Source organism: Bison bison, unplaced genomic scaffold, assembly GCF_000754665.1.
Source record: "Bison bison bison isolate TAMUID 2011002044 unplaced genomic scaffold, Bison_UMD1.0 scf7180017864135, whole genome shotgun sequence".
Classification (NCBI taxonomy): Eukaryota; Metazoa; Chordata; class Mammalia; order Artiodactyla; family Bovidae; genus Bison; species Bison bison.
The window spans coordinates 5,965,904-5,978,490 of NW_011494707.1; the positions used below are offsets into that span (position 1 = coordinate 5,965,904).

Sequence of the window (12,587 nt, forward strand, 5' to 3'; positions counted from 1 at the left end):
TTTGCCTCTTTCTCCCACAGGACATGTCTTCTTCTCTTGCAGCCACTCCCTATGAAAATGGAAAGCAACTGAACTAGGTCTTTTTTTTTTTAACATTTACTTATTTGGCTGCATCGGGTCTCAGTTGCAGCACGTGGGATCCTTCACTGCAGTGCACAGACTCTCTAGTTGTAGAGCTCAGGCTCCAGAGCACAGAGGCTTCATTGTTGTGGCATGTGGGCTTAGTTGCTCCAAGGCCTGTGGGATCTTAGTTTCCAGATTAGGGATCGAACCTGTGTCACCTGCACTGCGAGGCAGATTCTTAACCACTGGACCACCAGGGAAGTCCCCCAGCCAGAGAGACAAGTGGAATGCCTCTCGGGCAAGAGGAATGTCTCAATTCCTCTACATCAGTGGTTCTCCACTGGGACAGTTTTGTTTCCCAGGAAACACCTGGCAGTGTCTGGAGTCACTTTTGGTTGTCACAACATGGCGAGGAAGGCGCTACTGGCTTCTCCCTGTGAGTAGGGGCCAGAGGCACCTGCAAAGTGTCCTCCCATATACAAGACAGCCCTCCCGCAGCAAAGAATCATCCAGGGTAGTCTGTGTTAGTCTGCTCAGGCTGCCATAACAAAACATAACAGACTGAATAGTTTAACCACAGAAAATTTCTCTGTTTTGGAGGCTAGACTCCTTACAGAGAGATGCTGGCAGCTTTGGTTTCTGGTGAGGACTTGCTTCCTGGCTTATAGGTGGCCATCTTATTGCTGTGTCCTCAAAGGGGCTCCTCTCTGTTCAGGTGGAGGGAGAAATCTTTGGTGTCCCTTCCCCTTTTATAAGGACCTCAGTCCTATGGACTTAAGGTGTTATCCTATAACCTCACTTAATCTTGATTACCTCCTTATAGACCCTCTCTCCAAACAAAGTCACACTGGGGCTTGAACATATGAATTTTGGCAGCACACAATTCAGTCCGTGTGTGCTCAGTCACTTCAGCTGTGTCCGACTCTTTGTGACCCTATCGACTGTAGCCCGCCAGGCTCCTCTGTCCATGGGATTCTCCAGGCAAGAATACTGGAGTGGGTTGCCATTCCCTTCTCCAGGGATCTTCCTGACCCAGAGACTGAACTCAAGTCTCCTGTGCCTCTCTGCAGGAGACTGCACCTTGCAGGTGGATTCTTTACCTCTGAGCCACTGGGGCAAGAAGCAAGTGTCAGCAGTGCTGTGAATAAAGCAAGGATGCACAAAGGAAGAAACAGCCCAAATATTCCTAAGTGGATGGATGAATAAACAAAATGTAGCATATCTAGACAATGGGATATTATTAGCCTTAAAAAGGAAACTCTGACACATGCTGCAAAATGGAAGGATCTTGAACAACACGGATGCTAACTTATAAAAGCCAGAGACAGTAAGACAAATATTGCATGATTCCTCTTATGTGAAAGGTACCTAGAATAGTCAAAGTCATAGAGACAGAAAGTAGAACAGAGATTACCAGGTGCTGGGGAAAAGGGATGATGAAGACTTACTATTTAATAGATACTGACTTTTAATTTGGGAAATTAAGTCCTGGAGGTGAATAGTGGTGATGGTTGCATAGCTGTGAGAACATATGCCACTGAATTATAGGCTTAAAAGTAGTTAAAATGGGATAGGTGATGTCAGTATCACAGTGACAAAGACATCCCTTGCTTTTATCCCTTTTCCTAACCAATAACAAAAATCTGGCATCCATCCATGCACAAAGGTACCACTGAGGGAGCAGTGGGATCCATAAGCCAACAGATGCAGAAGTCTTGCCCACCTGTGCTCAGGAAATAGGCAGACAGACCTCGCTCCCAGCTATAGACCCTGCGATGGCTCATCAACTGGCTCCAGCCTCTCTCTGCTGTGGTCTGGGAATCCCTAGAATCAACCATGGGTGAGAGAGCCTTAGCGGAACTTTCCAGAGGAAAAGTTCTAGGACATGAAAGGAGCAAAGAGGGACTTTTTTGCGCCTCTGGTGGTCCAGTGGTTAGGAATCCTCCTTGCAATGGAGGCAACACGGGTTTAATCCCTGGTCAAGGAACTAAGATCCGGGCAGAGCAACTAGACCCGTGTGCCACAACTACGGAGCCCACATGTCACAACTAGAGTCTGTGTGCCACAGAGAAACATCTGGCATGATGCAACAAAGATCCCGCATACTGCTACTAAGACTCGACACGGCCAAATAAATATTTTTTAAAAAGAAAGAAAAAAGGAGCAAAGAAATACAAGTCTGGACACAAAGGAGAGGGTAAGAGGAACCTCTTCACTTTCCCCACATCACTCCACCCCCAAGGCAGCCCAGCTCAAGTGAAAAGAGAGGTTTTCTCGGCGGTGATTTCTCCTGCAAGGAAAAGGAGAGCATGGGACTGAGTGCCCAGCCTTCCCAGTTGTGCAGGATGTAGGGGAAGGGGCTCATTCCTCTCTCACCCCACCCACAGTTACTGAATCCTGAGCTCCAGGATGGGAGGCCCAGAAGAAGCTGGGTGAGTGGAGATAGGATTCTGAGGGCTTTAAAGGGATGCAGAACCTACTAACTGCATTGGGACTCCATCAGGAAGCCTGCCCATGTGTCGCTGCGAAAGCCCAGCTTGCCAACTGACCCACAGGTGCCCTCAGTGCTCCAGGTGCCTCGCCCAAGCCACCCCACTCCTCTGTGGCCAGGCCCCTGTGTGTGCTCCTGACAGCAGCGGGGAGAGCAAACTGCAGCGGACAGCTAGTGAGAACACTCAGGAAGCCGGCCTCAATCTGTGGGCCGGGGACGGACGGCAAGCTTGGCGGTGCTAAAGCTAAAGCCCCATCTTTGGGAAAACAGGAGAAACTGTCAGAACTTTGCAGGATCCAGAGAAGACATAGAAGCTTAAGAATTCTGCCACAAGAGGGAGCAAGCAGCACAGAGTCGGTATACCCCTATAAGGTCTGAGAAAGCCTCAGAATCGGTAGCAGAGCCAACAGAAGGCAGTAAAAACTGGAGAAGATGACCACTACTTTACGTGTGAAACGAGCAAAGCAAAACTCTAAGGAACAGGAAAGGTCAAGGTAACATCACACCACCAAATGATTACAAGAAACTTCCAGTAACCAAATCCAGAGACCCGGAGATCTTCAATTCACCCAATAAAGAATTCAAGTAGCTGTTTTAAGGAAACTTAGTGAGTTTCAAGAAAACACAAAATGACAACTCAGTGAAATCTGGAAAACAATATACAAACAAAATGAAAGGTTTAACAAATACATAGAAATCACAAAAAAGAACATAACGAAGTTCTGGGGACTTCCCTGGTGATCCAGTGGTTTAAATCCACCTGCCAATGTAGGGGACTCAAGTTTGAGCCCTGGTTGGAAAACTAAAATCCCACACATTCAGAGGGCAATTAAACCCTGACGCAGCAACAACTGAGCCCACATGCCACAACTATTGCAGCCCACGCACTCTAGAGCCAGTGCCCCACAACTAGAGAAGCCCGCGGACCACAACGAGAGAGTAGCCCTGGCTTGTTCGCAACTAGAGAAAGCCCTCGTGCAGCAATGGCAATGAAGATCCAGTGCAGCCAAAATCAATAAATAAATTCATACAAGTTCTGGAGCTGAAGCATTCATTTTATGAATGAAATGAAAAATGCAATAGAAAGCAACCACAGATGGATCAATAGACGATTCTGTGAGACAGAAGATAGGAAATTAGAGCTTATCCAGTTAGAGGAGATCAAAGAGAAAGGAATGAAAGGAACCTATGTGGTCCATGGATCCATCAAAAAAAAAAAGAAGTATTTTCCAAATTATTAGTTTCAAAAAGAAAAGAGAGGGAGAAGAAGACAGAAAGTTTATTTGAAGAAGTAATGTCTGAGAACTTCCTAAATGCAGAGGGATCTGGATATCCAATTTTGTGAAGCTCATGGGTCACCTAACAAAGTCAGCTTAAAGAGATCCTCTCCAAGGCACAGTTTTAAAAAAAACTATCAAAACTCAAAAACCAAGAGAGAATCTTAAACACAGCAAGAGGAGGGTGGGGAAAAAAGCCTATAACTTACAAAGGACCGCCCTCAAGCTACCAGTGGATTCTCAGCAGAAAACTTAAATGCCAGAAGACAGTGGGATGATGTACTCAAGAGTGCTGAAAGGAAAGGGCAAAACAAAACCTGCCAACCCAAAGTGCTTTACTGGCAAATCTGTCCTTCGGGAATGAGAGTGAGATAAAGACCTTCCCAGAAAAACAGAACCTGAGGCAATTCATCACCACCAAACCTGCTTTATAAGAAATGCTGAAAGGAATTTTCCAAGCTGAAATGCAAAGATACTCGTTAGTAACATGAAAACATGTGAAAATATACAACATACGGATAAACGTAAGTATACAGTCAATTCAGAATATCTGAGTACTGCGATAGGATGGAGTGTTAACCACTTAGCTCCTTTTGGTTGGCAGGTTTTGTTTTTTCCTTTCAGCACTCTTGAATATATCATCCCACTGTCTTCTGGCATGTAAGTATTCTACTGAGAAACCACTGACAGATTAAGGGAGTTCCTTTGTTATTAAGGTTAAAGAACAAGAGTATTAGAAATAGCTATAACTATAATAATTTGTTAAGGAATATCCAAAATAAAAGAGGTAAATTATGACATCAAAAAGATAAAAGGGGGAAGGGGGAAGAGTTTTTGTCTATGATTGAAATTAAATTGTTATCAGCATAAAATAGATGGTTATATCTATAGGACATTATGTGCAAGTCTCATGTGCAAGCCTCACGGTAAACACGAAGCAAAAACGTACAGTAGATTCACAAAAGATGAAAATGGCTTTAGTGTAGCCAACAAAGCAGAAGCAGTCAACAAAGCAGAAGTGGATGTTTTCCTGGATTCTGCTTTTTCTATGATCCAATGGATGTTGGCAATTTGATCTCTGGTTTCTCTGCCTTTTCTATCCATAATGGAAAATAATATAAAATATAAAATATCTTCTGGCTCAGCTGGTTAAGAATCTGCCTGCAATGTGGGAGACCTGGGTTTGATTCCTGGGTTGGGAAGATTCCCTGGAGAAGGAAAATGCTAGCCACTCTACTATTCTAGCCTGGAGAATTCCAAGGACAGTATATATATTCCATGGGGTCGAAGAGTCGGACACGAGTGAGTGACTTTCACCTCACTTTCATATACAGATAGATATAGATATGAATTACTTTGCTATACAGCAGAAATTAACGTTAACATTGTAAATCAACTACATACTGCAATTTTCAAAGTGTAGCTTAAAGTATGTCACATTATGTCACGGTATATTTCTTGTTGTTTAGTCGCTAAGTTGTGTCTGACTCTTTCACGACCCCATGGAATATTAGCACTATGTAAAACCAAAGAGAGATCAACACCTCTCAACTAAAATGCATTATCATGTAAAAGAAATCTATTATTTCTGAGATTTAAATCCAGGTAGTATCGGAGAAGGCAATGGCACCCCACTCCAGTACTTTTGCCTGGAAAATCCCATGGATGAAGGAACCTGGTAGGCTGCAGTCCATGGAGTCGCTAAGAGTCAGATACGACTGAGCGATATCACTTACACTTTTCATTTTCATGCATTGGAGAAGGAAATGGCAACCCACTCCAGTGTTCTTGCCTGGAGAATCCCAGGGACGGGGGAGCCTGGTGGGCCGCCGTCTATGGGGTCGCACAGAGTCGGACACGACTGAAGCAACTTAGTAGTAGTAGTAGTATCATGTTAGCTACTGGAAAGTTAATAAGCAGTTGCTCATTTTTCTTCTGGTTGATAAACGCCTTCTCAGCCAATAAAGGAATCAATAAGTTAATTAAGTTATTGACTTACTAAAGAAAAAAATACTAATCTGGGGTGTGAAAATGGCTTTCTCTGAGAAACTATATTGTTATAATTACCTAATCCCTATCTCATATCAAGGACCCGCCACACCATTGATTTTTAACAATCCACTTCTGAAAGGCTTTGATCTGTGCTCCTGTATAAGAACCACTTTTTACTATCAGGAAGTAAAGCAAACATTTCTTCCATAAAAAGAATAACTAAAAAAAATTATTTCCTCAAAAATATCCTGTGGTTTGTAACTTCTCTGGTAATTCAGTGGTAATGACTTGGTGCTTTCACTGTCAGGGTCTGGGTTCAATCCTTAGTGGGGGAGCTGAGATCCCATAAGCCCCTGGGTGCAGCTTGGGGTGGGTGGGGAGATGTTAAGGAGTTACTATGTTGAAAAATTGTAAAATGCGGCAATTTTCCATTTAAAACAAGATACACTAAGAAGTGTATTTTAATAGTGTTATTGATGTTTGTTTCCATTAAGACCATGAATGTAAAATTGTAACAAATTCTGGTTTTGTTACAAATACTCTACAATAAACTCAAAACAATGTAAATTAAATACACCCATTTTTCAAATTTTTTCAACTAATTTAACACTATAAGGAAAATTAAAATTTCCTTGGTGGTCCACTGGTTAAGACTGTGCTTCAACTGCAGGGGGCAGGGGTTCCATTCTTGGTAGAGGAACTAAGATCCCACATGCCTCACGGAGTGGCCAAAAAAAAAAAAAAAAAAAAACCCCACCAAAATAAAACTCAAAACTAAAAAAAATGGAAAATTGGAAGGAAAATTAAAACAGAAGAAACTTAAAAGACGGGGGAGGGGTGGGGGAATTCATCTCTAGGTCTGCTCTCCAGGCAAGCAAGTAATCGCCCAGTCACTAGGAGGCAAATAGCTAAGATCCGAATTAAGATATCTATCAACAGACCCTTCACCAAAACCAGCGGAAGCCTTTAACTCTGAAAGTGGTAGCACCTGACACCAAGCTGCATTCCTAGCTGGGAAGTGGAAGTTACTGACAGAGTCCTTGCCCTTTGCTCTCCTTCAGGATTTCGCCCCCGTTCTAGAAGGCGGGGGCTCGAAGGAAAGAATGTAGATGTCTTCCTACGGCGGGGACACAGAGCACGTGAGGTGAACTCTTGGCTCTCCGAAGGTCCCAGGCGGCACACGCACACGCGACTGGAGCACGCCGAGCAAACACTGCGCGCGTGGGAAAAAGCGGCCCGGGTCGGGGGCGGGGCACCGCCTTGGGACAGACCGCCTTGGGGCAGACTGCGCATGCGCCCGGCTCTGGAGCGACGCCTCCCCCACCCCGCCCCCCGTCTCCGCGCAAGTGGGCGGCGGCCGAGCTTTCCCGAACGCTTGTCCTGCCTCCTTCTTGGCGCGCCCCCAACGCGTCGCCTTGGCGACCCAGCGGCCCCTGCCGGCCTGTGGCGACGCCGCTTGCCTGGTAGCTTCTGCGGACCCGGCGGCGGCGGCGACAGCGACAGTCGGGGCTCATGGAGGTTTCGGTTAACCACGTCGCCAAGATCGAGAAGCGGTCGTGCTTGGGCCGCTGCAAGCATTTCTTTTGGCTGGGCATCACCTTCGACACGGTGGGCGCGGCCATGCTGTTCACCGGGGTCTTTACCCGTATACTCTACTATGACATGTTGCTCTACCTGGGTGCCAGCATCGTCTTCCTCAGCCTCCTCTGGTGGACTTTCTGGTACAGCGGTAACATCGAACTGTCTTCTGAAGAGGCCTTCAACAGCCCCTACCGCCTGCCTTCCGCCTACACGCTGGAAGTCCTGAGCCAGACCATCAGCAACCGCTTCACTTTCACCATAGGCAGCGTTTCCAACACCTTTATGCGGATACGGCGGCGGCGGCGACAACGCCAGAGGTTCCTGAAAGGGCGGACATCTCTGGATATGACCGTCACGGGCCAGGTCGAAAGCCAGCTAGACCAAGACGAAGACCGGGCAGAAGGGGCTGCGGAGAAGGGCGAGGCTCAGGACTTTGGCAGCAAGGATCTCCCCAAACCCGAAGCTGTCAAAATTTTAAAGGAAGCTGGCTCCCAGGTGCCCGATGCTGGTGACCTGGGCCGTGAGGCTAGTCTCCCAAAGTTCGTTAAGGGACCATCGACCAATCTGGAGCAGCCATTTATGCCATCTCCTCTGGAGCAGGCTCCAACTCCAGTCATCCTGACTTCTAAGAGCCTGCCTGTAGTCTCCTTGGCCTCTATGAGCCAAACTGCCCCTATTCTGACTTCGAAGAGCCAGCCTGTAGTAGACTTGGTCTCTACGAGCCAGCCCCTTGCAGTGACTCTTGTCTCTGTGAGCCAGCTTGCAGCCCCTTTGGCCTCTACTAGCCAGCCTCCACATCTCCTGACTTCTAAAAGCCAGCCTGTAGTTTCCTCTACAAGCCAGGCCCCTGCAGTCACTCTTGCTTCTACAAGACAGCCTGTTGTCCCCCTGACTTCTACTATTCAGCCTCAGGTGGTCTTTGCCTCTAAGAGCCTGCCTGTTGTCTCCTCGTCCTTTGCAAGTCAGCCTCTGACCATCCTTACCTCTCAGAGCCACCCCCTGATGCCTAGGACCTCTCAGAGCCAGCTCCCAGTGCCTGTGGCCTCTGAGGGCCACCCTCTGGTGCCTGTGGCCTCTGAGAGCCACCCCCTGGTGCCTGTGACCTCTGAGAGCCACCCCCCGGTGCCTGTGACCTCTCAAGTCCAGCTCCCGGTGCCTGTGGCCTCTGAGGGCCAACCCCTGATACCTGTGGCCGCTAAGGGCCAGCCCCTGGTGCCTAGAGCCTCTCAGAGTTACCCCCTGATGCCTAGGACCTCTCAGAGCCACCCCTCTGGTGCCTGTGGCCTCTCAAAGCCGGCTCCCAGTGCCTGTGGCCTCTGAGGGCCACTCCTTGGTGCCTGTGGCCTCTCAGCAGCAGCTTCAGAATCTTTTGGAGGTCTGCCAAACTGGACCACCACTTCTTCAGGCCTCCCAGGCCCAGAGTCTGGCCACCATCTCTCTGCTCCAGGTTCTGCCCACTGAGTCTTTGCAGACCCAGCCTGTGGACCTTCAGGTGGTCCAGGCTATTCTGGACCTTCAGGCCACGTATCACACCCAGCAGGCCTCCCAGAGCAGCTCTTTAGTCCAGGAAATTAGACCAAGCCAGCCTCCATCTGCCTGGGAGTTTCACACAGAGCCAGTTGATCTTGAGACCCCGCCACCAGCGGACCAGGAGCTAAGTCAGAACCGTCCTGACGCTGCAGCCCTGCCTCCTCAGTCTCCAGCTCCAGCTGCTCAAGCCCAGCAGTCAGTGCCCTCTGGGAGGACCCCCACCCTGGCCCGAGGGAAGAAGAGTCACTCCATCTAGGACAGAAGCAGACCCCAGCCCTCTGAGTGGCCCTCAGGCCTCCGCCAAGTAAGTGATTTAGAAGGAATACCTTCAGTATTCCTTAATTGTTTCCAGGTCCGTGTCCTGGTGGTTTCCTCAACCGCCTCTGTTCAGACACACAAAGTTACTGGAGGTGAACTGGCCTGTTCCTTCAGCGATTCAATTATTTGAACTTAGGTAGGTTTTTGAATAGGACTTCCCTGGTGGCAGTAGGTTTTTGAAACCTAGTGCTCTGAGTGGATGAGTTGTTGTTAAGGCTTTATGGCTCTACCAGCCGAAAGGTGTTAATTACCTTCACTCAGGAGTTCTGAGGCTTCGGGGGGTGTGAAGGTGGGGAGATTCTACAATGTTTCTGAAACAAGATGAGTTTAGGTGGTACAAGACACAGCACAAATAGCAGTGAGCCTTCCGGTGGGAAAGGTCTTTTCAGTTCTTTTTCAATCTTTTTGATTATATGAATATATTTGATTAGTTTGGGGTTACTGATCTCTAACACCTCTGTAAGGCTTTGGTAGGCAACACCGGCACCTGGCTAGGACTTAATACCATTCATATTAACAAAGTTATTTTAGTGGATAACTTCTATCTATGCCCAGTATTATAACAGTTTCTTTGTTTATGGTAGTGATGGTTGCTTTTTGAAATCCATTTACTTAAGTAAAATTATTTTACATGTGTCAACATAAAGGTTAAAATTAATCATGGCCTGAAACTTGGAAAGATTCTGAGATTTGGAAAACATTTTGTTATTTGTATTAAATCATATATGCTTATGTACCATAGTACACATGTGGTTATGTGTACTGAATCACAAGACCCTTTATGCTGACCTATGAGATGAATGTAATGGTTAAGACAGCTGAGGAGGAGGTTCATTTAACTCCCAACTGACCCCCTGTCAGTTAGAACAATAGGAGAGATCATGTGAAGGTCAAAATTGGTGACCTTTAAAACACTGCTTCTCAATGGTTTAAGTGCAGTGTGTCAGTATACTGGTCTTTGTCTCTGACCCCATTTGATAAATTCCTTGGGGGGCAAGGAGGAAGAGCATGGAGCAGAGCAATACCTTGAGATGATGTTAATGCTCCTGTTCACATGCTACCAACATATTCAAGAAGGTGTTCATATTGACTGGTTTCATCTCTGATGTGAAATACAGCTATTAGGTGGAAGTCAAACCCTTAATTTCCTTACAGTTTTCTCCAATTCACCTTTAACAGAATGTGTAACAGTTTCTAAATACACACACACACACACATATATATTCTATAGATAATCATAGGGGCAAAGCATTTTAGCTTGTTTGATTTTTGTACAATTTGGACTCGTGGATTCTAAAATGAAACACATTCAGTGATTTAGGTTTCTTTTTTTTAAAGAGCAAAATAGTAACAAATTGTAATAATTCCGTAAGTTAAGGATTTAGTGTTATTGAAAAAGATCATTTTCCCATTAATTCATATGATTGAAGTAATTCTCCATATAATTCTTGAAGGAGCATTTACTAAGTGCCAAGAATAATGGTGATCACAAATAAACACAAAGGTTGCAGACCTTGCCATCAGAAAGCTTAGAGACCATGTTCTCTAAAGAGAAGAAAACTTTAGACAAGGAAGAAGAAGGGGTAGCCTTGTGTCTACCCCTTATTTTTGACAGGAACTGCCATGCAGTGCCTTTCAAATAATTAATTCATTGGCCTGGCATTTGTTGAATTTCTGTCAAGTGCCAGGCATTCCATTAGGTGTTAGAGATTCAGAGATAAGGTGCCTCTGTTCTCCAAGCACTCACTGTTTATCAAGGGAGGCAGATCTAGAAATAATTACACAGTGAAGATCCCCTGGAGGAGGAAACAGTATACCTACTCAGTATTCTTGCCTGGAAAACCCCATGGACAGAGGAGCTGGTGGGCTACAGTCTATGGGGTCGCAAAGAGAAGAACATGACTGAGTGACTGAGCACACATACACACAGCAAGTGCTGTAACACAAGTCTACTCAGTCTTCCAGAATACAGGTGTGGGCTGGGTGAGGGATTTTTGATCTAAAGCCTGTGTGTAGCAACGAAGACCCAGAGGTATCCATTGGATTAAGAAGATGGAAAGAACATTCCATGCATGGGGAAAAATCAACAGAAAGGCTCAGAGGTTTAACAGTCCATGACCTGCTGGGGACACACTTGGGAAAGGATAATCTGAGGCTGTAGTCAAGAGTGCTTGGGGATTTTCGTTCCTGGTGGTCAGTTGTCGAGGTTAGTGGGCAGTAACTGAGCCAAGATGCTGCAGTATCTGCTGGCTCTTTGTCAGATTACCCAGAGAACCATGAGTACTGCTTCATACAGGCAGTTTGAGCATAAGCTTCCAGGGAAACAAAAGCTGTTTCAGAAAGGTAATGGCATTCCAGTACATCTGAAAGGTGGGATAGCTGATGCCCTCCTGTATAGAGCCACCATGATTCTTAGAGTTGATGGAATGGCATATGCCATATATCAACTGACTATGACTTCATTTCCCAAGAAGCAGGATTGGCTTCAGTTTATCCTCCCAGCAGTCACTTGGCTCAACTCCGTTCAGCTTACTGTGAACCAGTAATCTGATAAATAACTGAGTTTTGTGGGGATCAATATTTATTGACTTGTACTAACTGCCACCAGATTGCTGGGAGAAATATCAATAACCTCAGATATGCAGATGACACCACCCTTATGTCAGAAAGTGAGGAGGAACTAAAAAACCTCTTGATGAAAGTGAAAGTGGAGAGTGAAGAAGTTGGCTTAAAGCTCAACATTCAGGAAACAGAGATCATGGCATCCAGTCCCATCATTTCATGGGAAATAGATGGGGAAACAGTGTCAGACTTTATTTTTCTGGGCTCCAAAATCACTGCAGATGGTGACTGCAGCCATGAAATTAAAAGATGCTTACTCCTTGGAAGGAAAGTTATGACCAACCTAGATAGCATATTCAAAAGCAGAGACATTACTTTGCCAACAAAGGTTCATCTAGTCAAGGCTATGGTTTTTCCTGTGGTCATGTATGGATGTGAGAGTTGGACTGTGAAGAAGGCTGAGCGCCGAAGAATTGATGCTTTTGAACTGTGGTGTTGGAGAAGACTCTTGAGAGTCCCTTGGACTTCAAGGAGATCCAACCAGTCCATTCTAAAGGAGATCAGCCCTGGGTGTTCTTTGGAAGGAATGATGCTGAAGCTGAAACTCCAGTACTTTGGCCACCTCATTGGAAGAGTTGACTCATTGGAAAAGACTCTGATGCTGGGAGGGATTGGGGGTAGGAGGAGAAGGGGACGACAGAGGATGAGATGGCTGGATGGCATCACTGACTCGATGGACATGAGTCTGAGTGAACTCTGGGAGTTGGTGATGG

The 12,587-nt window shown here is 46.1% G+C and overlaps 1 protein-coding gene across 1 annotated transcript in view; it reads left to right on the plus strand.

Moving 5' to 3' along the window:
* Positions 1–7,188: 7,188 nt before the first annotated feature.
* The window catches only part of TMEM238 (transmembrane protein 238), a 9,515-nt gene continuing 4,116 nt past the window's right edge, over positions 7,189–12,587 (plus strand). Inside the window, exon 1 of the mRNA XM_010839882.1 lies at positions 7,189–9,238. Within this exon, the coding sequence (XP_010838184.1) occupies positions 7,336–8,724 (1,389 nt within the window). The 5' untranslated portion in view covers positions 7,189–7,335 and the 3' untranslated portion in view covers positions 8,725–9,238. The remainder of the gene's footprint in view (positions 9,239–12,587) is intronic.